This window comes from Saccostrea cucullata, unplaced genomic scaffold (genome assembly GCF_032062105.1).
Source record: "Saccostrea cucullata isolate Sc308-1 unplaced genomic scaffold, CSIRO_AGI_Scuc_v1 ctg614, whole genome shotgun sequence".
Taxonomy (NCBI): domain Eukaryota; kingdom Metazoa; phylum Mollusca; class Bivalvia; order Ostreida; family Ostreidae; genus Saccostrea; species Saccostrea cuccullata.
The window spans coordinates 165,001-191,397 of record NW_026929124.1 but is presented as its reverse complement, the minus strand read 5'-3'; the positions used below and the strand labels follow the sequence as shown (position 1 = coordinate 191,397).

General features: G+C 34.5%; 2 protein-coding genes across 2 annotated transcripts; one reads left to right on the top strand and one right to left on the bottom strand.

Annotated features, from left to right (window-relative positions):
- Positions 1-907: 907 nt before the first annotated feature.
- Positions 908-10,174, bottom strand: LOC134279850 (kanadaptin-like). Its single transcript, XM_062762264.1, has 12 exons — positions 9,444-10,174; positions 8,934-9,111; positions 7,493-7,612; positions 7,041-7,104; positions 6,787-6,929; positions 6,197-6,357; positions 5,808-5,877; positions 3,578-3,767; positions 3,323-3,410; positions 2,648-3,046; positions 1,192-1,270; positions 908-1,009 (listed from the first exon to the last, which is right to left on the bottom strand). Exons 1-12 carry the CDS (start codon positions 10,143-10,145, stop codon positions 960-962), a joined length of 2,244 nt encoding a protein of 747 aa, XP_062618248.1. The 5' UTR covers positions 10,146-10,174; the 3' UTR covers positions 908-959.
- A 509-nt stretch (positions 10,175-10,683) lies between these two features.
- Positions 10,684-17,997, top strand: LOC134279852 (kelch-like protein 9). Its single transcript, XM_062762271.1, has 3 exons — positions 10,684-10,843; positions 13,192-13,425; positions 15,517-17,997. Exons 2-3 carry the CDS (start codon positions 13,227-13,229, stop codon positions 17,163-17,165), a joined length of 1,848 nt encoding a protein of 615 aa, XP_062618255.1. The 5' UTR covers positions 10,684-10,843; positions 13,192-13,226; the 3' UTR covers positions 17,166-17,997.
- The last annotated feature ends 8,400 nt before the right edge of the window (positions 17,998-26,397 follow it).

Here is a 26,397-nt window from a genome sequence, read left to right as displayed (position 1 = left end):
GATTTGGACAATCTACACGACACCGGGATGCTTACTTTCCAAGTTTGATCTTGTCTGGCTCAGTGGCTCTTGACAATTTTAAATCTACACTTCCCCAGGATGTTTCCATATTGTATGTTTTCTGGCCCAGTTTTTCTTGAGAAGAAATTTTTTAATGACCCATCCTATTTTCTTCTTTCTATACCCCCACTCCAAAGGAGAGGGGGTAAACAGTTTTATCCTTGTCTGTCTGTCTGTGTAGCTGTCCATAACAAATTTTTGGTTACAGTTCTCTTAGCAACTACTCATTGCAGATGCTTGAAAATTTAGCACACTCTTTACCGAGACATGCCATAGGTAGGATTCATTTTTGTTCAAAATCAGATAACTTCCTCTATCTGTGCCTCTGTAAGTACCATACATGACAAATATTCTTCAAAGTTTTCTCGGCAATTACTCATTGCAGATGCTTGAAATTTTAGCACATACTTTATTGAGGCATGCCATATGGTGGGATTTATTGTTAACTTCTTGTTAATCTAATTCTTGTTAATCTGTGCATCTGCCTGTAACTGAACTTGTGTATATTAATATGATAGTGTATATTTACATTACAGCAGGGGTATTACTAGTGAGCATTGTCTCAAAGACTTCTTGTCTTGATTATCTTCCATTGACAGAGGAATTGGCCCTTCATTTTGACAATTTAAATTCTCATTCACCCAGGGATGCTTTGTACCAAGTTTGGTTAAAATTGGCAAAGTGGTTTTGAAAAGAAGTTGAAAATGTGAAAAGTTTACAGACAGACGCACAATGGGTGATCAGAAAATCTAACCTGAGCTTTCAGCCCAGGTGACCTAAAAACAGAAACTGTTTCACAGACAATGCACAATAGAAAAAAAATCCACCCTAAAAAATACAAAATGAACACATGTATTTTTCCTTTATTTTTTACAGATTGGTGAACAATACGTATTAAATCAGTATCCAAATTTTTCATTTAGAAATGTCTTTCCATCTCCTGATTGATCTGTAAAAAACAAAAGTCAGAGTGTGTAAACTAACATTTTTAGAAAGAAAACACATAAAATTATACTATTAAATCATGTATAAAATTAGAGTCAATAATGTAAATCTCAACAGATTACTCAATATAGCATTGAAATGACATAGGCCTAATTCCTCCGAATCACTTCAATGAATGGGACTTACTTTCTGGAGGGACCCACACAGCGTAGTCTGGATCCTCAGAGGAGTAGGAAGGTCCCAGTTTCACATCTTGTTTCTTTACCTGTAGGAATTTTTTAAAATGTTTTATCGTTTATGACCACTACAAAACTGGGCATAACTACATGTATCAAAATATGAATACCAAGGGGTATATTGAAGCACTGAGTAATAAAGGCAAGACCGTAACTAGGCTTAAAGAACTTTATTCGGTAATAACCAATATTTGCCTCCCAAATCAAACTTTGATGGAGATATATTTAATTAAGTTCTTAAACAGGGGAGTATATGCTGACTTCAAAGCACTGAATATTTTCATAAGTAATGACGCCATATGTACATAATGACGTCACAAACATGACGTAAATTTCAGTTTTTTATGAATTTTACAGAAAAATATATATATCTTGTCGATATTTTGAGTAAAAGTCACCGAGCGCATGTGTGTTCAGGATCAATATTTTGATATAATGTGTAGAATGATAATATCAATGAAATATGTCAATATTGTTCCTGAACAAACTTGCGCTCTATAAATTTTAAAGCTAAAATTGTTGAAATTTTGTCCATTTTGTCCTCTTTCTGAAAAAGGATATAAAATCGGACTAGTTTGTGACGTCATAAAAAAAATTGTGAATACACTGCTTTGACACTATAATATTTTCTGTTAATTTATATTTCTCATACAATTTATTGAATTCAGCACATTTTAGGAAGTTTTCAAAATTTGACTTTTGTTGGGGCAAATATATGCAATATACCACATATAGTTCTTTTTAGTGAGGCAGGGGATCTGGGGGTAACAAGGGTGATTCTCTGAGGGGGAGGCTGGGTTTTTAGGCATCTAAAGACCAAGTCAAAGTTTTTACATTTTGAATCATTTTTACATGCTTTCTAGACGATAATGAAGCACCTGGCGAGATCCATTTATAGAAAATGAAACAAAAGTTGAAAGTCTTAATTTTTGTACAGACAAACAATATTAATTAAAGTTCATAGAAATCTCTAAAATTTTAGTACGGCATTTGCCTCCATGGTAGTTATGGCCTTGAAAGGGTACAGTACCTTTTATCTCTGTGACAAAAATTTTACCTAGGGCTTACAAAAAGTTTTGAAATTTTAAAGTTGTTAAGGATCTATTTATTTTGATTATAGTGAACTGCACAGCATTTTACATGTAAACATATATTTTATGGAAAGAACATCATTAAAAGTATGCAGATCATGAACTCGGTTTAGCTGCTTCCTGCAAATGCATAAATGTTTGATTTTCCCTAAAAGAATATTTTGAAACTTGAAGAGTACGTACATTTATGTATTACAACTAAGGCTCTCTAATTAATGTAAGGATTTTGAGAGTAGGGGTATCCATCTGGAAAACTAGTTCATGCTTGTCAACTCACCTGGCTACATGCTCAAGTACATGTACATGATATCATACCTTAGGAAGGGGCTTGATTTTCTTTTGTTTCTCTGACTTTCTGTTTTCTTCCACTGAAATACTTTCTTCCATGCTTTCCTGCTCTCTCAACTCAGGAGGAGGCATGGTGGGACCCTTGATTATGGGTGCTGCAGGAGGCTCAGCAGAATCTTTTATTAAAGTCACAGTTTTCTCTGCTTCAGAGGTCTCATGAATGCTTTCACCATTTTTTACAGTTTTAGTCACTGATTCAGCCTCCCCGGTCACATTTAATCTGTTCTGCCCTTCCGTCCCTGGAGTCTTGGTTGAGGTATCTACCGAGGAGGTGTTTGTTTCAGTGGTCTCCATGGAGACAGCCTCATCTTCCTCCTCTTCCTCCACAATGTTTTCCTCATTCTCAGTCGGGATCTTTGGAAGGGACTGCAAAATGTTCAGATCCTTTAATCATCTGATTGTATGTTAGAATTTTAAATGGTACCATGATGAGATTTAATTTTTCATCCACTTTGACAAGTTGAGATGAGCTTAAGCCATGCCCCTTATATATATTTCATAAAGTAAAAAAGACACTGTGGAAACAATCTTGAAATGAATGACATTAGACAATACATATACCTGTAAGTTTAACCAATGTTAAACATGACCATAACTTTGATAAAAAGTAAGTACAGTAAGTATAGAACTCTCTAACTGTACCTTAGGCTTAGGATTTCCAAATGGCTTCTTCAGTCTACCAAATGTATAATGGGCTTTGTCTGTCCTTGCCTTTACTGCAGCATTGTTACTGAATAGTTGATACAGAAGAATTATTTTATATAAAGCTCACAATCAAAATTCACAATTAATCCATTCAGGTAGTTTATGCTTGTTAAAAAATCATCTCAAAAGTTGGAAAATTTATTGGTATGAATGTCTAATATTCAGCAAAACAGCCTTTTTTACACTGGATACCTTGTGAGTTGTGGCAGGGCTGCAGGTTTAGCTACGTTGATGAGCTTCTGCAGTTTCTGTGCTTCCTTCCTCAGCTCCAGGAGTTGTCTCTTCAGTTTCATCTTTGTCTTGGTATCCATGGCTCCTGATTTGATGGCTGACATGTAGGCATCCAGGGCATCTATTCCTTCCTCCTGCATTGCCTCAGTCTCTGTATGGACAACAAAAATGATGATCAAATTTAGGCAATTCAATTATACATAAAAACTCTAAAAAGCATATAGAAAAAATATCATGTGACATTTTAGGTGTAAATTCTCATTTTATAAAATAAGTAAAGTGCTTCTGGAAAAGTTAGACCATGTGAAACAAGAGGCCCAGGGGCCACAGCGCTCACCTGAGCACATCAGGCTTGAATTTACTCCCCCCACCCCCACCCCCCACCCCCTCCAGGCGTTCATCATTTGAACAAACTAGAATCTACACTACCTGAGGATGATTCCATATAAATATCACTAATCCCAGCTTTGAAGTACTTGTAAAGAAGATTTTAAAAGGTTTCCCTATATATCCCTATGTAAAACTTGGGTCGGCCATTTTGGGCCCCACCCTAGCCCCTGGGGTCATGCTTTGAACAAATTTAAATCTGCTCTACCTGAGGATGATTCCACATGAGTTTTATCTTTCCTGGCCCAGTGGTTCTGGAGAAGAAGATTTTTAAAGATTTTTCCTATATATTCCTATGTAAAACTTGGGTCGACCATTTTGGCCCCACCCTAGCCCCGGGGGTCATGATTCGAACAAACTTGAATCTGCACTACCTGAGGATGATTCCACATGAGTTTTATCTTTCCTGGTCCAGTGGTTCTGGAGAAGAAGATTTTTGAAGATTTTTCCTAATATATATTCCTATGTTAAACTTCGGTCGGCCTTTTTGGCCCCACCCTTGCCCCAGGGGTCATGATTTGAACAAATTAGAACCTACACTACCTGAGGATGATTCCACATGAGTTTCAGCTTTCCTGTCCTAGTGGTTCTGGAGAAGAAGATTTTTAAAGATTTTTCCTATATATTCCTATGTAAAACTTGGGTCGGCCATTTTGGCCCCACCCTAGCCCCGGGGGTCATGATTTGAACAAACTTGAATCTGCACTACATGAGGATGATTCCACATGAGTTTCATCTTTCCTGTCCTAGTAGTTCTGGAGAAGAAGATTTTTAAAGATTTTTCCTATATATTTCTATGTAAAACTAGGGTCGGCCATTTTGGCCCCACCCTTGCCCCGATGGTCATGATTTGAACAAACTTGAATCTACACTACCTGAGGATGATTCCACATGAGTTTCATCTTTCCTGGCCCAGTGGTTCTGGAGAAGAAGATTTTTAAAGATTTTTCCTATATATTCCTATGTAAAACTTGGGTCGGCCATTTTGGCCCCACCTTTGCCCCAGGGGTCATGATTTGAACAAACTTAAATCTCCTCTACTTGAGGATGATTCCACATGAGTTTCATCTTTCCTGGCCCAAGAAGAAGATTTTTAAAGATTTTTCCTATATATTTCTATGTAAAACTAGGGTCGGCCAACCCTTGCCCCGGGGGTCATGATTTGAACAAACTTGAATCTACACTACCTGAGGTTGCTTCCATATGAGTTTCATCTTTCCTGGCCCAGCGGTTCTGGAGAAGAAGATTTTTTAAAAATGCCATTAATTTTTAACAAATTCATGATTATCTCCCCTTGGAAAAGGGCGTGGCCCTTCATTTGAACAAACTTGAATCCCCTTCACCCAAGGATACTTTGTGCCAAGTTTGGTTGAAATTGGCCCAAGAAGAAGATGAAAATGTGAAAAGTTTACGACGACAACGACAACAACGACAACGACAACGACAGACAACGGACAAATTTTGATCAGAAAAGCTCACTTGAGCCTTCGGCTCAGGTGAGCTAAAAAGGATTCGGAACAGGCAATGGATGGATGATTACTTGGGGAGTCGATCAAGTTCAAATAAAAATTTCTGTTTTGGGGAGAGCTTGTTTAGGCAATGTGCCTGTTGTTCAATCCTATTAAGTATTAATATGACATATAATAAAAAACAGTTTAAATAAAAATATATACATTGTACATATCACATGAACAATTATACCCAGAAATTCAAACTATGTAAAAATAAAATTAACAATAAGTCTCCAAGAAACTAGTTGTTACATTTACTTTTAATCAACTTGCATGCAATTACATGTAAATACCTTTCTTTGCTTTGGCCAAATTTTCTTCAATGTCTTTTATTTCCCTCTGTATGTTGTCAAGTTTTTCTGTCTGCAAAATTTTTGTACTTAAGGTTATTGATGTGTATATACATTATAGGGTGATTTCATACTAAGTACATGTGCACTATCTTCATCCATCAAACTGAAATGATAAATTTTAGTAGTAATAATGTTACACAGGTAAATGATGTATGAAATAGAGCAATATCTCATACAACACTTTAAAAGTGTTGCTGTATGCATCAAAACTAAGATATCCATGCTCTAACAAGTTTTTGAATTTTTTCCCCATTGTTCTTCAGTCGCTTGTTATGAAGAGAGACATTGTCACATTTTAAAAGTTGATATTCAAAGTAAAATGTCTCTACCAATGACTCGTAAGTTTCCACTTGGTCGTTCATTTTGCCTGCTTTCTGCATTCTCTGTTTGCGTTTTTTCTCTATGTCTCCCGTTCGGTCCAGAAACGTGTCGTCATCACTGTCATAGAAATCGTCGTCCTCCCAGTTCTTCTTCTTCCTCTTACGACTCTCTGTAAGGATTAAATGTTAAAGTCATTCACTGCGTTACAAAAATGAGCACAGCAAGAGTAGATAATGCATCCTTAAGGCGGTGTGGCTGAAACGAAGTGTTCATCCCTTGATGCCTCAGCCTTGCAAGTTTGGTCCAAGTAGGATTTTCAGTTACTTGGGGATGAACCTGCCCAAAAAACCTGGTCACTCATCCAAATAATGAAGGTCAGATCCAGCATTTGAAGCTTGCCTGACTATGTGCATCCTTGTAAGTTTGGCCAATATAGGACTTATATTTACTTGGAAATGCACTTGCTTCTTGAACTTTAATTTGGATGCCAACACTGACGCCAAGGGTATAGTATAACCCCAAATTGAGTTTGCCAAGGTGAGCTAAAAAAAAGTTATTAAAGCATGTTACATGTTGTATTAAACTGTTGAGGTTTTACCATGAGTTGCTGCCCTTAGTAGACCCATTCTGTCCAGCATGCGACAGGCCTCCAAAGCACATTGTATAACAGACTCCTTCTTCTTCCCAGAAACAATGGCTTCAGCCACCATTGGCTCTCCTGTTGGGGTGTCCACTGGTAATCTTAAAAAACACAAGATACAATGTAGATGAGATGAAAGCTGTGAATAAGAAACATTTCTCTTTTTAAAAAAAGAGAACTCTGGCTTCAGGTAAATGTGTCTGAATACTTACTCTACTGTACATCTAAATTTCCCAGTTCCATTTTCTTGGACATTGTATTCTGGTTCTTCATATCCTATAAACAACACAAAATGTGTGTGAAAGTTCAAACTACTGTAATATACACTCGGAGCAATTACCGGTATGCTTATGATGAAAAGATGCTTAAAGTGAAGTGCTTTTTATTCCCTCTGGCTTAAAAACAGTATACTATGAACTTATTGGATATAAAAAAATATGTTTACCCGGTATAATGAAACAAAATTGCCCATCCCTGGCCCTTTGCTATGTGTAATTTACTGGCATTTTGTTTTTTCTTTGGAGGTTTTTTTTCTCTCTATTTCCTTTATTTATTTATTTTTTTTTTTGTTTCTTTTTCATTATTATTTTGTGTTATTATTTAAAGGAACTCTGATTATTTGATGAAACAAAATTTAAATTTTTTTGACAATTGTATAACATACCTTCTCTTTCAAAATATCCTTTGAGTGCCTTTTTGGGATCATCTATGTAGAGTTGCTCATTCTCTGAGTTAATGAGACTGGCAAATGGGTTGTCTGCCTCATCTTCTTCTGCATCCTCACCTGCAGATAATACAATATCTTCAATGTTTATGTTTTATCTGAGTCAATCTACATGATTTGTATAGAAAAGCTTCTTAGCTCCTTAGATACATGTATATGGTACAGTTAAAATGATCTGCATTGGTAGTTTCTCTTCATTTAAAACAGTTTTTATTCCTTTCTTAGTTCTCCTGATGTTTTTTGTTTCAAAAAATAACAACATATATAAATCTTATTGTTATAAAATTATTTGTCTTACTAAATTACTAATTACTAATAGTATGTATAGTAAGGAATCACTCATTTTTGGAGAAACTCGGAAGAGCTTCTTTAACACTACTGTAAATGTATTATATTTAGCGTGTACGATATTTGGCGGAAATTGATTTTTGAACAAGCTAGCGTAGATTTGACTTAGCACATTTCTCAATGTTCTTATTTATGTATATATGTGCAAGACATTTAGCATTGTACTTGAATTAGCAGAAGTTCCTTTCCGCCAAAAGCGCTAAAAAGAATACACAGCCAAATGTAATACGTTTACAGTATCTTTCAAATAAGAATACAAGTACTTTTAATATTCACTTTGTAATAATTAATGTTCTACAAAATTCAAAAGTTTCCATAGCCAGCCACTTTCTAAATATTATAAATACTGTACATGTACCAATGTGAAGTATATTTAACATTACTGAATAACTTTGACTTTAGAACAGGCATAACCAGATTAAGAATATCTTCTCACAGACTTAAAATTGAAACTGGTAGATATATTGGACTTGAAATAGATAAAAGAATATGTGAAAAATGTAATTTGAATGTAGTGGAAAACGAAATACATTTTACCATAGATTGTCCTTTTTACAAAAAAAAAAGAAGAACAAAACTTCTAAATGAAGCACAGAAATATAATAAAAATTTTAATAGCTTAGACAGGTCTCAAAAATATTTTGGGGTCATTACATGTTACATGTGAAAATATGAATGTCTTACTTCAACTTGGAGACTAACTTTCTAATCATTTAATTACCGGTAATATGACATTATAAAGTGCAACAACTTGATTTGTAGGTATTTTACAATTTTACTTTTACACAGTTTGCTTTGGTTTTTTTTCATCTCCTTATTGATAATGTACTGCTTTTGTCTACTAATGTGTTTTTCATGCCTCTCTGGGGGCCCTTGATTGGAAATAAAACACTGTCTATTGTCTATTGTACTTTTTAAAATTGTTTTTATAAATTTTCTAAAAATGTTTAATATTGTAAATATTCACTAATGAGTTTTCATCTGCTATTTTTATCATCTTTATAAAACCAAGATGAAAAAATATTTTTCCTACCCATTCCCCATGAGCATCCTCTTGCCTCTTCTTTAGCCTTCAATTCCTGTATTTTTCGCTCTTCTTCAGCCAGTTCTGCCTGCCTGAGGAACTCTGCCTCCCTCTTTTGCTTCTCCCTCTGTTGCTTCATCTCTTCTACACTCAGATCTGACTCTTCTTCTCTGTCTTCTTCAGGCCCCTGAAATGAAACTTAAAAATTAAAATATACACATATGCAACAAGGAGGGGGTTGTTTTGGGTTATGGTGATTTGATATGCTATATGTTTATTACATTTTTTTTTAATCATCAGATTATAAACAAGAGATGTTTGTGAAACAACTGTAAGAAAACAGGTGGCTTGACCGGGAATTGAACCCTGGGCCCCTGTATTACTATTCCGGTGCTCTAACAACTGAGCTATCCAGGCCGATATCCACGGTCTGTAAAGCCCAAACTATTAAACATATATATATTCAAAAATTAAATAAATATAAAGATAATTGACTATTTGTGTACTTGTATTTCTCACCTGCAGTATATGTAACCTTGTACTCCCACCAAACTTCAGAACATGCCCAACTCTAATTCTGTAATATTTCTTTGGATACACTTTGTTTTTGTTAATCCAGGTTCCATGTGTACTGTCTAGGTCATAAAGGTACCAGCCCTTTTCCTGCTGTTCGGTACTTGTTTTGCAGAACTGCACCACAGCATGGTGTCTCGACAACGAAGGATGCTCCATCGGCACATCACAACTTGGCAGTCTCCCAAACACAATATAATTCTTATCCAATTTAATATTGTCAATAATGGCTCCATTTTTTAAAACTTCAAATTTGTAATCTTCTTCACATATTCCACCCCAGGAGGGTTCTTTGTAAGGAATGGCAATCCGGGACTGTTGTAACTGCTCCGCTGGGGATAACTTGCTGACTTGTTTTGCTTGGAGACTGAGTGGAGGTTTTCTAGTCTCTTTTATCAGTTCTTTCTTAACTTCTTCAGTTGCACGTGACTCCAAATTACTTGTGTCTGTTTTCGTGGTGCTGACGTTTTCTCTCTCGATTCGTTTAGATTTTATTGGTAGAGTTGGAGTTTTGAAATCTATTTCAGAAATATTTCCCTTTTTATTACCATCATTTACAATGCCTTTCCCACCTACTGGTTCCATATTCTCTATCTTTTCTGAGATTATCGTATTGTCAGTATCCACTTCTCCCTCTTTCGACTCCATGTTGAAAATTTAACTTCCGTTCTGTCGCTTACAACATTAATATTCTTATTCGAAATTCAGTTCCTTTTTATTTTGTAGATTTAGAACTATTTCATATCTAATGAAAAAGATAGAAAGAACATTTAGAAAACCAAGTTACATATGAAGTAACCTTCAATTAATTAAGATTAAATGGCGTTATTGTTAATGATATGTGCGATGGAGGAAAGGTTTGGCTAAATACTGTATAACGCATAGAATGCCACACGCTTAAATTTACATGAATAGAAAATGTCTCAACGGTGTGGTATACTGTCAAAAAGTCAGTTTATAGGAAAATAAACCTTAGTCAATCTTATTACAACTTTGATTTTTGAATTAAAAATAAATATTTTGGAGCATTGTAATATTCTTTACCATCTGGTATACCGTTTAGTAAATAAATCAGGCGCAACTGAAATTTTATTTTGCATATACTGATTCGTCTTTATCTGGTGAAATAAAGTACATGTATTGTATTTCCACACTGAATATTATGTAGTGGGATCCGCACCTCCATAAAGAAAGATAACTCTTCACATGCGCTAGTTTTGTCGTCACTTCCTGTTTGTCTCAGAAAAATTGACGATCATCATCTCAAAAGAATCAATGACAACGGATTTTCAGGATGGTTTCATGACAAAGAAATGTTATTGGATGCAATTTTGATAATGAAATAGGTAAAATATACCCGTAAGCATTTCTGACATCCCATCAAGCCTGTATTTTCATTCTTACGCATAATGTAGCCCCAGAGGTCCCTTGGCTCAATTTTGCATTTAGCTAAAGCATGTTAAAATGAAAACTATATATTTTGTAATATAAGGTCAAAAAGGAATAGCTTAATATAAGATTAAAGGGCAAAAATATATTTTAGGCGCTTAAATCAGTATTACGTCAACGCCGAAAATAGCATATTAATGAATCACTTTATACCTATAGTCATTATGGCCATTCTAATACATGTATATTGAATATATTTATCATGAATAAATCTAATGACCTTTGGTCGAGAATGAAAATAGTATAGTTCACATATCCCGCTTGCAAAATACATATACACTCTTAGAATTATTATTTAAATTGGTGCCTCAGACTTATTTGGAACGTTGAAAATTGGATATAAATAATTTTCAATAGGCCAGAATTTAGCATGAGTTATTTCCCGTTGGCAGGCATACTGGAGGTCCAAATGTTTCATATTCCTTCATTGTTCAACCAATTTAAAAAAATTTTTTAATTTGCTATTTTGAATTAGAAATCATTATTTTTCTGAAGTACATAAATTTTTGGAAGCCTCCTTTATTTAAAAAAATTATTTATTAAAGATTTTCCACCAAATATTTCTGCTACAACCTCTTAAAGTTGGTAAGACAAAGAGGGAAAAGCACCGAGTCAACCTCCAATATGGCGACCAACAGGAGATAACTTTCGCGAAATTCAGGCCTATCAAAAACTCTATTTGTAAGTTACACTGAACTTACAACGAATAGCCAATATTTTTTCTATGCTCAATGTTTTATTATTTGATAGCATATATCGATGATAGTGACTGAATTAAATTAAGAGAAAATAGTTAACATTTGTAAATAAAATTCCTGCACAATGGAACTAGCGATATATTGAGAATAGAGTATACATGTGTAATGGCTTGTTCTGCAAGTGTCTACTTGGGTAGTTCAGTAACTAGAGCACATGATAACTTGATAAGTAATATAGGGACCAATAGTTTGACTCGGTCTAGTAATCATGGTGATACATTTTCTCCTCCTGTTTCATCCTGAACTTGTGGGTGATAGTGAACATGGTGAATATCCTTTATGTCTTTGATGACAAAACTATTAAAGGAGGGAGAAATATAAAGTCTTGGGTCATGGATCTTGGTCTGGTTAGCTGGACTATCGAAACTAGCAAAATTTAAAGCTTGAAAAGCTAATATAGATACAAGTTTTTTTAAAAGCACTGTTGAACGTTCAAAGAATAAGGTGGCATGACAATGTGCAATCAACATTTTATATGGGAAAAAATCATTTAAAACCTTCTTTTTAGGAACATCAAATCTATTAGTCATATATATCTTCAAATAAGAGATAAAACTTGTGCACATTTTGACCTGTCACCACACCGGTATATGTTGGAACCTACAGCAGATAGACAATTAATCTTAAACTAAGTAATGTATTTAAAAAAATAAAACAAATCTTTCTCAAAAACAGCAAAGCTGTAAAATGCTTTGTTTATATGGAGACATCCTCATATTGTGAAGTAGATTTGATTTGTTCAATTTATGACACCACAATAGGAAATCAAAGCTTGTCAGATCAGGGACCTCTGGAATAGGATGAGATTACAATTAATTATCAGTGTATCCCAATTTTATGTTGATTAAACTTTGATTAAATCATAGCTTCCTTAGAGCTAGATTTTGATACACAATATGGAGGCAAAATTTTTATGAAACTAACTTACTTAGATACACATTTTTTATTTTTCTTTTTTAGAGTTTAATGTAATATGACTACCAAAAAAAATACAAGAAAAAATATACCACAGGGAATGGGTAAAATCTCCACTAATAACTGCACAGATTTGTTTTGCAATGCAACATATTAATTTGGATCTGCCTTAAAAGTATATGGTCTACACATATCCATTAGTAGACTGCCATTTTTAGATCACCTGAGCCAAAGGCTCAAATAATCTTTTCTGATCAACTAGTTTCCAGCATCAGTCTTTCATATGTTGTCTGTAAACTTTTCACATTTGTGACCTTTTCTCAAGAACCAGTGGGCCATTTCAACCAAACTTGCCACAAAGCATCTTAGGATAAAGGGGATTAAAGTTTGCTCACAGAAAGTGTCACACCCTCTTTTAAGGAGAGATAATTAACTGCATGAATGTTTTGGCAATATAAATATTTATTCAAGAAAGGAAAAAATCATATTTTCCCTGGCTATGCAATAAATGTATAATACCAGTATTACATATTAAGCAGAAGCAAAAGCAATATAACATTTTGTACTTTTAGATGTGCAGGAATCAGAAAGTTGGAGGTAATGGCCAATGCCTGTAAGTCAGACCCAGCATTCCAATGCTAAGAGGCTAAGGTTGGAGAAGAGGATGGCTGAGGAGGGCCAGGAGAGCCCCGCCTGTGAGGTGTACCGGGTCGAGGAGCGGCCCGAACATGGCATGAAGATTCTACAGGGGCTCAACAAGCTCAAAAATGACAAAATCCTTTGTGACGTCACCCTTATTGCTGAAGGTGAGAGAAAAACTCGAATAAGTTTTAAAGTTAAATAGAGTATGAGAGTTGTTCCCTAAAATAGTAGAATATCACAATTAGGGAGGGTGTCCTTTCTTTTGTTTTTAGCTCACCGGAGCCGAAGGCTCAAGTGAGCTTTTCTGATCACATTTTGTCCGTCGTCCGTCCGTCTGTCTGTCTGTCTGTCTAGCTGTCCGTCCGTCTGTAAACTTTTCACATTTTCGACTTCTTCTCAAGAACCAATTGGCCAATTTTAACCAAACTTGGTACAAAGCATCCTTGGGTGAAGGGGAATTTAAATTCTTAAAATGAAGGGCCAAATTCCTTTACAAGGGGAGATAATCAAGAAAAGATAAAAATAGGGTGGGGTCACTAAAAAATCTTCTTCTCAAGAACCACTGGGCCAGGAAAGCTGAAACTTATGTGGAAGCATCCTTGGGTAGTGTAGATATTAAGTTGTTAAAATCATGACCCCCGGGGGTAGGGCGGGGCCACAATAGGGAATCCAAGTTTTACATAGAAATATATAGAACAAATCTTTAAAAGTCTTCTTCTCAAGAACCACTGGGCCAGGAAAGCTAAAACTTATGTGGAAGCATCCTTGGGTAGTGTAGATATTAAATTGTTAAAATGATGACCCCCTGGGGTAGGGCGGGGCCACAATAGGGAATCCAAGTTTTACATAGAAATATATAGAACAAATCTTTAAAAATCTTCTTCTCAAGAACCACTGGGCCAGGAAAGCTAAAACTTATGTGGAAGCATTTTTGGGTAGTGTAGATATAAAATTGTTAAAATCATGACCCCCTGGGGTAGGCGGGGCCACAATAGGGAATCCAAGTTTTACATAGAAATATATAGAACAAATCTTTAAAAATCTTCTTCTCAAGAACCACTAGGCCAGGAAAGCTGAAACTTATGTGGAAGCATCCTTGGGTAGTGTAGATATTAAATTGTTAAAATGATGACCCCCGGGGGTAGGGCGGGGCCACAATAGGGAATCCAAGTTTTACATAGAAATATATAGAACAAATCTTTAAAAATCTTCTTCTCAAGATTCACTGGGCCAGTAAAGCTGAAACTTATATGGAAGTATCCTTGGGTAGTGTAGATATAAAATTGTTAAAAGCATGACCCCCGGGGGTAGGGCGGGGCCACAATAGGGAATCCAAGTTTTACATAGAAATATATAAAACAAATCTTTAAAAATCTTCTTCTCAAGAACAACTGGGCCAGTAAAGCTGAAACTTATGTGGAAGCATCCTTGGGTAGTGTAGATATAAAATTGTTAAAATCATGACCCCCGGGAGTAGGGTGGGGCCACAATAGGGAATCCAAGTTTGACATAGAAATATATGGTACAAATCTTTAAAAAAAATCTTCTTCTCAAGAACCACTGAGCCAGTAAAGCTGAAACTTATATGGAAGCATCCTTGGGTAGTGTATATATTAAATTGTTAATATCATGACCCCCGGGGTAGGGCATGGCTACAATAGGGAATCCAAGTTTTACATAGAAATATATAGAACAAATCTTTAAAAATCTTCTTCTCAAGAACCACTGGGCCTCAAAAGCTGAAACTTATATGGAAGCATCCTGGGGTAGTGTAGATTCTAAAGTTTTAAAATCATAAAAGGGAAGGGGTAGTGGGGCATGATAGGTATAGCAAGAGGGGGAATCTGGTAAATAACTGCATCACCCAAGTTACTCAGGTGAGCGATGTGGCCCATGGGCCTCTTGTTTTGAAAATATACATGTCGTAAAAACTTAATATTGAAATTAATGACTTGTATACACATGGGGCTAACAAATTGAATACACTTTTAAAAAAATAAACTAATACCACGTTCATTATATAAATGGCATCATTTATAAAAGTTAAATTTTCTGGCTAAAAGAAGCATCCATTACATATTAATGACCTCTAAATACTATACGTACCAACACGAAAATGGCAAGTTTTTCCTTCAAATACTTTTTATGTTCTTAATATATAGTTGAAAAACTAAAGTTACTGATTATTCCAGGCTTTAAGTGTCAATATAGCAGTTAAATTTACAGCACATTGATAATTTGTTGGATTATTATAGGTCATCGCTTTGAGGCTCATCGGGTTATCCTTGTTTCGTGCTCGGATTACTTCCGATCTATGTTTACCAGTGGTATGAGGGAAAGCAATCAGCGAGAGATTGAACTGAAAGGCATAACCTGCAAAGGTCTGGAGAAAACTCTGGAGATAATCTACACCTCTACCACCACACTGGAGGGGGACGACATCTTTGACGTTATTGCTGCCGCTACTCATCTGCAAGTGACGCCCGTAATAGAGTTCTGTGAGAGAAATTTCTTGAGTGGAATGAATGTAAATAACTTTTATGACTTCATCAATACTGCTAAATTGTACAGTATGACAAATGCACTGAAGCAGATTGATGTGTTTATCGCTAGAAACCTGCGTGAGATCTCAAAAGAAGGTACCTTGCATCTGTTAACCTATGATCAAATGGTAAACTGCCTCCACAGTGATAGACTTTGCTTAAAGGAGATAGAAATTTTCCATATAACATGGGAATGGTATAGACTGAATAGTAATCAAGATGAACAGGCAAATCGTTTAATGAGTCTCATAAGATTTCCCTTAATTAACCCCACCGATCTTGTACAGCATGTGCAAGCCGTCGATAAGATGATGGAGAAACCAGAGTTACGACAAATGGTGCTTGCTGCTCTCAATTACCATGTTGTACCCCATTCCCAACCACTAGACAACTCGGTAAATACACAACTTAGGTGCTTTATGGAGAGGCTAGCCAGTGTTGGGGGACGAGAAATTCATCCAAACCCCTGCCTACATGATGAAATATTTGTTTTTGATTCCAAAATAACATCAAACAGTCTTTTAAACCGTTCAGAAATAGCTTCCTTGCCCAGTGCATTGAGCCACATGCAGGTTGTTGTGTACAATAACTTTTTATATGTACTTGGTGGGTGCACAACCCAGTGTGCTCATGGGGAGTCAGCTGTAAACTCTGTTATGCGTTATGATCCAAGATTTGATAGCTGGTTTCAGGTGAGCCCTATGTTACACAAAAGGGCATACTTCTTTGCAGGTGCATTGAATAACCGAATCTATGCTGTGGGAGGAAAATTTAAAGATGGCAGTTTGGCAACCGCTGAAGCTTACAATCCAGCAGATAACACGTGGGAGCTTATAGCCTCCATGCCTATGTCCTATCATGCTCATGCTGGTGCAGTGTATGGTGAACATATATACGTGTCTGGAGGATACAGTGGCAATCACTTCACTCCAGACATGCAACGGTATGATCCATCTAACAACCAATGGGAGGACATGGCTGCCATGTTGACTCCGCGGGGCTGGCACGTCATGTGTGCTGCTCATGATAAACTCTATGTTTTTGGAGGCTGCAATCTGAATGTGAACCAGCAAGCACAACCTGTCATGCAGTCAGAGTGTTACGATCCAAACACCGACCAGTGGACTATAATTAACCCTTTATCCATTTCCCACAAAGAAGCCTCATGTGTTGTGTACAATGACCAGATCTATGTGTTAGGAGGATATAATGTTCAGACTAAAACAGGACAAAAATTGGTATCTCGCTATGATATTTACACTGGTATTTGGGAAACAGTTGGAGCCCTTCCAAGAAGTCTGACAGGGGTTGGGTATTGCACCTTGAAATTGCCTGATTACATGGGCAGTGACAAAGATTAGTGATTTTTCATTAAGTACTTTTTAACTCATAGGATGTGTGATGGTGTTGTTTAAGGAAAAGTTAAGCTTGTTGTCATGATTTTACTACAGAGTTATGAAATGAATATTGCTGTTGAAAAGATGTCTAAATGGTCTGTAGTATTGATGATGGTTCGTATTTTGTAAGAAACTCTAACATTGCTCATACTTACATATACACAGAAATGTTTGAATGTAGGTGAAAGTTTTTACATGTATTGAATGCCTCAATGTCATTTATCAAATTCCTGATAGCTTTCTTACTGCACATTACATACTGTAGGTGAAAAGTAATTGTTTACTTAATAACATCTTTTTCCATTTTTAGTCAAACATTTTTGATCAAGGTGTTTATTTTTATAAGCACAGTTTGCATGATATAATCATATGCCAAACTCTATAGTCATTCTCAATGACATTAGCATACTGAGGTAAATCTGATTTTAAGTCATTTGATTTAGTGAATATAATCATGGGTCAAAATTATGGGAATGATCTTACATTCAAACCATGTTACATGTATTAAAATTTGACCTATTGAAATTTCCCAGATGTTGACTTTTTGTGTCTTTTTTTTAATTGTTTAGAGTGTTTTATACACAGATATACTTGCAGTTTTCTTGTCATATGATAAATATTGCAGGACCTGTTTTGTATGTATTTTTATCATAAAAATGTGCTTAATAAGATAGTGAACTAAAATCATATTGTCAGTGGCTTATGACAGTCAGAGGACAAGCCAAGTCTATTTGTTATTGAGAGATTTTGTTGACATTTGTAAATCCTGTCACTTTTCAATAAACTTAAAAATGAGTTCTCTTGCATTTTGATTAGGGTACCTGTGGATCATTATATAGCACAACTGGTATTCATTAGGGGGTTAAAGTAGAAATTGTAATATTGTACAAATTGATTTATTCATCTATTACCGTAGCTCAACTGAGCTGAAGGCTTAAGTGAGCTTTTTTGATCAAAATTTGTCCATTGTTGTCGTAAACTTTTTGCATTTTCATCTTTTTCTCAAGAACCACTGGCTGGGCCAATTTCAACCAAACTTGGCACAGATTATCCTTGGGTAGAAGGGACTCAAGTTTGTTTGAATGCCACAAGCCCTTTCATGGGGAAATAACTAAAAGCAGAGTCTCTGTCGAGACTGTAGCTCTACTGGTTTGTACTTATAACAAAGGAAAAATAGCAGTTGGGACTTTAAACTTTACAACAGCAATGAATAAAATAATTATCCTTGATTAAGTCTCTTTTTGGCAAGACTGCAACTGTAGGAGTAGCTTTTAATAAATATTTTACAGAATTTAAAATTCAAATTACCATATGGGAACAATATTCATCAAAATGAAAAAAAAAAAACAAGATGTGTTTGTGAAACACTTTGTGCCCAGCTGTAACAAAGTTGGAAAAAGCTATTTTTAGCATACAGGTCAAGCTCACAAGGTCATTGACCTTGGCATCATTTAAAGGAACTTGATTAGTGGAGTATGCATAGCAAATATGAAGTCTCTATCTCTCATAGTTCAAAAGTTATGGTTAAGGTTCAAAAAAGCTATTTTTAGCATATAGGTCACAGTCAAGGTCACAAGGTCATTGACCTTGGTGTCGTTTGAAAGAGCTTTATGAGTGAAGCTTATCAAATATAAAGTTTCTATTTTTCATGGTTCAAAAGTTATGGCAAAGATTAAAGTTTGCAGGAAAAAGCTATTTTTAGCATATATAGGTCACATTCAAGGTCACAAAGCCATTGACCTTAGTGTCATTTGAAAGAGCTTAATTAGTGGAGTTTACATACCAAATATGAAGTCTATCTTTCATGGTTCAAAAGTTATGGCAAAGGTTAAATTTGCAGACAAACAAACAGACAGACAGACAAGACAAAAACAATAAACGCCCCGGATCTATCAATCCGGGCGCATAAAAAAATTCTCAAGAACAGCAAAGCCACGATTGGTGATATTTATTACATGTATAAGATTGCTTAAATTATAATTCGGGGTAGGGTTGGGTCTCAATGTACTATCAATATTTTACTGTTAAGAATATATAGGAAAATACATTTATGTTATAAACAATTCAAATCGTCTTAAATATACGCCCCGGCTTAAAAGTGGGAGGGTGCATTACTTGTATATTGATCGAGATGTCCTTCGTCTGTATGTCCATCTGTTACTGTTTGGAGGTACCCATTTCTTATCTGCAATTCCTTTTACACCAATGAATAAAACGACAAGGAGACATTCACAGATTATTCATTATTTTTTACTTTAATTAAGTTACTTTAATTACTTCATTAATTTTTACACACATGTATGTATTTTAAACTGTATTCCGTGATGTAACCTCAGATTCGTCACTGTTAAACACCAACGAATGAAAATGAGATTAAGAACCCTCTCTACACTGCACACTAAAGAGATCTGCCCCTAGATCTAAATTGAAAAAAAAAGAAATTTACAATATAATACTCAATTTGTAATTAATTCAAGTATTCTTAGGCCAAGATAAATTAACTAAACATGTTATTTACATGTATTTTCTCTGTTGAAGTAATTAATAGTGAATTTTTTTCACTGATACTGTGTTGTCTTTGAACATTTTTCCCGGGGATAAATGCCACGCACCATAAAGTGAAAACTTTTTTTTTAAAGGTATAACAATACATATTGTTATACCTTTGAAAATTTGCTCCTGTACAAATCTATACGAAAAAAGTCTAACATTTCTAATGTTTCGCTGAGCGGGCATAAAAAAATCTATGTTGGACCGGTCGATAAGATGTTGGACCGCTTACGTCACAGAATTGGCGGAGCTTCATCTCATTTGCATTCGTTGATGTTCAAAAGTGGCGGTCCCGCGGTTACATCACGGAAGACAGTAAGGCTGGGCAATAATATCGATATTTCAATATATTGCAATACAATGACAAAAAATATTGTATCGCAATACGATTTTGTAATATCGATATATTGGCAATATGCCTAGATTAAGGAATGTTGTCATTAAATATAAAAATGGACTGATAAAAGTTTTTTACTAAGCCAAACAGTAAGTCAGAAGCTGTTTTGTTTTGTTTTGTTCAGAGCATAACTTAAATGAAATCAACAATTTTTTTTCCAAGTTGGTTATTTATCATAGTTATGTACATTCTGCATGTAAATTAAAGTAAATATAGTAAGAAAATGCCATTTACATTACATTGAAAATATTGCAATACATATCGCAATACATATTGCAATACAGTTAAAAATATCGCAATACGAAATCTCGGGCCAATACCCAGCCCTAGAAGACAGTAAAAAAATACATGTTGATAAAAAATAAAATGAAAGGTATAAGAAAACATTTATTGGCTGAGTTCTGGGGCAAAATGCGTTTTGTCGACCCTCGAACCAAACTGTCTGCCTGAGGCCGTTGGTTTTTGGGTCCGACAAAACGCATGTTGCCCTCGAACTCACAGGCCTTTAAATCGCTCAGAAAAAAAAATTACACACAATTTTTTTAGCGACCCAAAGGCCTGTGCTCGAACTTAGTCAATAAATGTATACTAGTAATGCTACTATGCACTTCTTATTTTACTATTTGAGCTGACACTTATTTTGGCTCCCCCAGAGTAAAACATGGACTTTGCCTTTATAGCAATATGGGTAAGGTGGTATCACTTAGAATTAATGAGCTTAGTGTTCACAGTACCTCTAGTTTAGATCTATGGTGAAAGTTGATGATTTGTATGATTCTAAATTAGTTACATATGTACATATTCCATGTACATATAATATATATTTCATCTCTGTAAGAGGGAAACACCTGGTGCATCAAAATTGTTATGGTTTACGATCATAACAATCCCTCAGCTGTTCATGTATATGTGTACATGAACAGCTGAGGGATTGCTGTATGTGTACATATCTAAATTAAAACTTTAAAAAACATTCAAACAAGAGGTCCATGGGCCACATCGCTCTATTTAGCACATCAGTTCAGTAATGAAAAGTCAAAGGGGGGGGGGGATGTTATGTAATAGGATGTTTCCACAGGCCTATACATCGCTCAGAAAAAAATTGAGGTGTTGAAAAAAAAACGATCCAAGGGCCTGTGGATGTTTCCATATGAGATAGGCATACAATGAAGCGCATTGAAGTGGTAAAATTTTCCGTTTGGATGAAACGTTCTGAGTCATGTTTTGAACGTCAATTATAACAAAATGACACGCCCATATTTTTAGAAATGAGAAAGAAATATTCGTCGTTATGTTTTAAGACACCCCACTCTTCGCGACGAGCAACATGAGTTACACTGAAATGGAGCTTTAAAAAGATAAGAAGGGAGAGTTAGAGACTCCCCGCTTCTGTAAAACAGAAATTGCTACGAATATTTGCATATTTCTGAATTTATCATGTCTGTTGAAGTTACCAGAACACATGTTTCGGTCGAACACGTGTTTACTCGGTGTTTATTTAGACTGTTAATTTGATTGGCTATTATATTTATGGAAAACCTGTTCTACAGGTATTCGAATAAACAAATTGACCGTTTTATATATTCCTAAAGAAATGGGCGTGTCATCCTATGACAAACAACGTTCTAAAGATAGCTCAAAACGTTCCATTCGAACGGAAAATTTTACCACTTCAATGCGCTTCATTGTATTACGAAAGCCCATTGAGCTCATTTTGGTATGTTACAGAAATTAATCTTTCGTGTTATAACACGAAACTTTCTCGAAGAAGCACTTAACATTCGCGTTATAATGCGAATCTTTCGCCAATGAACGCGTACGTTTCGCGTTATGACGCGAAAATACGTGAAACTTACGCTTTATAACGCGAATAAACTCGAAAATTATGCGAAATTACGCGAAAATAACGCGTTATAGCGAGAAACCTTCGCGTTGTACATAACGCGAGACTTTCGCGTTTAAATACGGAAGCGTATTAGTGCCACGCAATATTTTTTTTAAAGTTGGTAATTCCAACTTTAAAGTTGGAAATTCCAACTTTAAAGTTGGAAATTCCAACTTTAATCTTGGCTTTTCCAACTTTAAAGTTGGTAATTCCAACTTTAATCTTGGCTTTTCCAACTTTAAAGTTGGTAATTCCAACTTTAATCTTGGCTTTTCCAACTTTAATCTTGGCTTTTCCAACTTTAAATAACGCGAAAATTACGCGTTATAGCGAGAAACCTTCGCGTTGTACATAGCGCAAAACTTTTGTGTTTAAATACGGAAGCGTATTAGTGCCACGCAATATTTTTTTTTAAGTTGGTAATTCCAACTTTAAAGTTGGAAATTCTAACTTTAATCTTGGCTTTCCCAACTTTAAAGTTGGTAATTCCAACTTTAATCTTGGCTTTTCCAACTTTAAAGTTGGAAATTCCAACTTTAATCTTGGCTTTTCCAACTTAAAGTTGGTAATTCCAACTTTAATCTTGGCTTTTCCAACTTTAAAAGTTTGCTTTTCCAACTTTAATCTTGGCTTTTCCAACTTTGACTTTTAACGTTTAAAGAAGGATTTTATTATTTATTTACTTATTAATTTTTTGCTTGTCAACATACTGAGTATTTCTGGCTGGGGTGCCCCCCACCCCCCTGAAAAAAAATCCTGGATCCGCGCCAGTACGGAATTGATACATTTAGTTATGTTGTATATAATTTAGCAGAAAATGTTTCATTTGATTAAATAAAATTTGATTACATTGAGTATTTAATTGTTGTCTAATTCTTTCATGCAATACATATTAAATGACTAATATCTGTAATTGGTTAAGTTGAAATCCTGTCATGTACGGAATACTGTGTACATAATTTATATGAAGTTATTATCAATAGAAATACACAAGAGAACTTAAAGGAATATAAAGATTTCTAAGTTAAAGTTGGAAGTTTTATATAAGGTCATAAGGAAGGTCAAGGTAAAAAAAATAAAACAAACACAGATAAAAAGAGTTCAACAATTTATTTTAATGTGCTTATATCTATTTCCTATTGTAAAAGTGCCATAATATAACTCCACATAATCCCGTCCGCTCTTCTTACCTCCCCCCCCCCATTTCGAACCCCTACCCCCTCATTTCGAACCCCTACCCCTACATTGCAATAATAAATTGCTAAGAAATCTATTTCAGTGTGTTATTTTCACTTTAATTAAGTTTGTGATACTTTAAAAAAAATAAGAAACTAAGAAAAGCAGGTAGAAAAGTCAAGATTAAAGTTGGTAATTCCAACTTTAATATTGGCTTTTTCAACATAAAGTTGGTAATTTCAACTTTAATCTTGGTTTTTCCAACTTTAAAGTTGGAATTACCAACTGTAAAGTTGGAAAAGCCAAGATTAAAGTTGGAATTACCAACTTTAAAGTTGGAATTACCAACTTTAAAGTTGGAATTACCAACTTTAAAGTTGGAAAAGCCAAGATTAAAAAAAATAAGAAACTAAGAAAAGCAGGTAGAAAAGTCAAGATTAAAGTTGGTAATTCCAACTTTAATGTTGGAAATTCCAACTTTAATCTTGGCTTTTCCAACTTTAAAGTTGGTTTTTCCAACTTTAATCTTGGCTTTTCCAACTTTAAAGTTGGTAATTCCAACTTTAAAGTTGGAATTTCCAACATTAAAGTTGGAATTACCAACTTTAAAGTTGGAATTACCAACTGTAAAGTTGGAATTACCAACTTTAAAGTTGGAAAAGCCAAGATTAAAGTTGGAAAAACCAACTTTAAAGTTGAAAAAGCCAAGATTAAAGTTGGAATTTCCAACATTAAAGTTGGAATTACCAACTTTAAAGTTGGAAAAGCCAAGATTAAAGTTGGAATTACCAACTTTAAAGTTGGAAAAGCCAAGATTAAAGTTGGAATTACCAACTTTAAAGTTGGAATTACCAACTTTAAAGTTGGAATTACCAACTTTAAAAAAAATTTTGCGTGGCACTAATACGCTTCCGTATTTAAAAGAGAAACTTTCGCGTAATTTCGAGAAATATTATGCATGTATATAGTAATGATGCTTAGGAAACTTGATTATGGCTGAAGATGAACACAGACAGAAACTTTCATGGACTTATTATAAATTATCCTTTCATCAGAAGATGTACTGGAGAAATGATGCGAGAATACAACTAAACCATCCATTAGTAAATTAAGCAATCAATCATTTTGGACTAAGAATTATACCCTGTAGGAACATAACTTAAAAGTTAAAAACAAGATGTGTTTGTGAAACACTATGCGCCTGATGGCAACAAAGTTCGAAAAAGCTATTTTTAGCATATAGGTCACAGTCAAGGTCACAAGGTCATTGACCTTGGTGTCATTTCAAACAACTTGACAACTTGCCAAAAACTTTGACAGTTGCAAATTATTTTCAGGAATCCGACTCCTACAAAGATTTTTGATTTGATCTGGCTTTCGTAGATCTGCATACATTTCAAATTTTGTCAAAAATAGTAATTTGTTTTATCAAATTCCTAATTTGTTATAACAAATTATTAATCTGTTATAACAAATTAGTAATCTGATATAACAAATTAGTAATTTGTAATAACAAATTATTAATCTGTTATATCAAATGATTAATCTGTTATATCAAATAAGTAATTTGTTATAACAAATTATTAGTCTGTTATAACAAATTAGAAATCTTTGTTATCAAATTATTAGTTTGTTATAACAAATTATTAGTTTGTTATAAAAAATTATTAATTTGTTATAACAAATTACTAATTTGTTTAAACAAATTACTAATTTGTTTTAACAAATTAAAAAAAGATACTGCTGCGGCCCTAATACGCTTCCGTAATTTTCTGAGATATTGATCTTTATAAAATATTTTTTTTCATATCTTCTAGAGAGGGTATAAAAAGGACGCCGAAAAGGGTTGATTTTTCCAAAAATTCATAATCTTGAAATTTAACCTTTGGAAGACTTGCATAAACTTTGAATTGATTGAACAGCGCTGAGGAAGAAAAAAAAATGTGACGGTAAAATGGATTCGATAGCAGAAAATTTAAGATTGTACCATATGAAAGTCCAAGATCAAAATAGCATTTTGCTTATCATTGTAATGAATAAACTTGATCACAAAATCAAAAGAGAGTTGAGACTTAAGCAAGCAGTTTCGCGATATTTTGTTTCTGGCTTTCGTAGATCTGTATACATTTCAAATTTTGTCCAAAATAGTTATTTGTTTTATCAAATTCCTAATTTGTTTTAACAAATTAGTAATCTGTTTATATCAAATTATTAATCTGTTATATCAAATTAGTAATTTGTTATAACAAATTATCAATCTGTTATAACAGATTATTAATCTGTTATAACAAATTAGTAATCCTTTGTATCAAATTATTAGTTTGTTATAACAAATTGATAATTTGTTATAACAAATTACTAATTTGTTTAAACAAATTACTAATTTGTTTAAGCAAATTGATAATTTCTTAAAACAAATTAAAAAAAGATACTGCTGCGGCCCTAATACGCTTCCGTAATTTTCTGGGATATTGATCTTCATAATTTTTTTTTTCAAATCGTCTAGAGAGGGTATAAAGAAGACGCCGAAAAGGGTTAATTTTTCCAAAATTCATAATCTTGAAATTTAATCTTTGGAAGACTTGCATAAACTTTGAATTGATTGAATAGCGCTGAGGAAGAAAAAAAATGTGACGGTAAAATGGATTCGATAGCAGAAAATTGAAGATTGTACCATATGATAGTCCAAGATCAAAATAGCCTTTAGCTTATCATTGTAACGAATAAACTTGATCACAAAATCAAAAGAGAGTTATGACTTAAGCAAACAGTTTCGCGATATTTTGTTTCGAGTAATAACTTGAAAGTTACGCGTTTATTCGCGAAAGTTACGCGTTATATCGCGAAAGCTATGCGTTAATTTGCAAAACTTTCGCGTTATAACACGTAAATTTTATATACCCGTTATGGCCCACCCAACCCCCAAGAGCTGATTTGGACAATTTAAGCTTGAATCTGCACTACCTGTGAATGAGTCTATGTAAATTTGACCAGTCATAGCTTTACTGTTTTTGAGAAGAACATATAATCCTATGTAAAACTTTGATTGGACACTTTGGCCCCACCCTACCCCAATGGGGTCATGGTTTGAACAATCTTGAATCTACACTACTTGATTCCACATGAGTTTCATCTTTCCAGTGGTTCTTGAGAAGAGGATTTTTAAAAGATGCTTTGAAACTTATTTT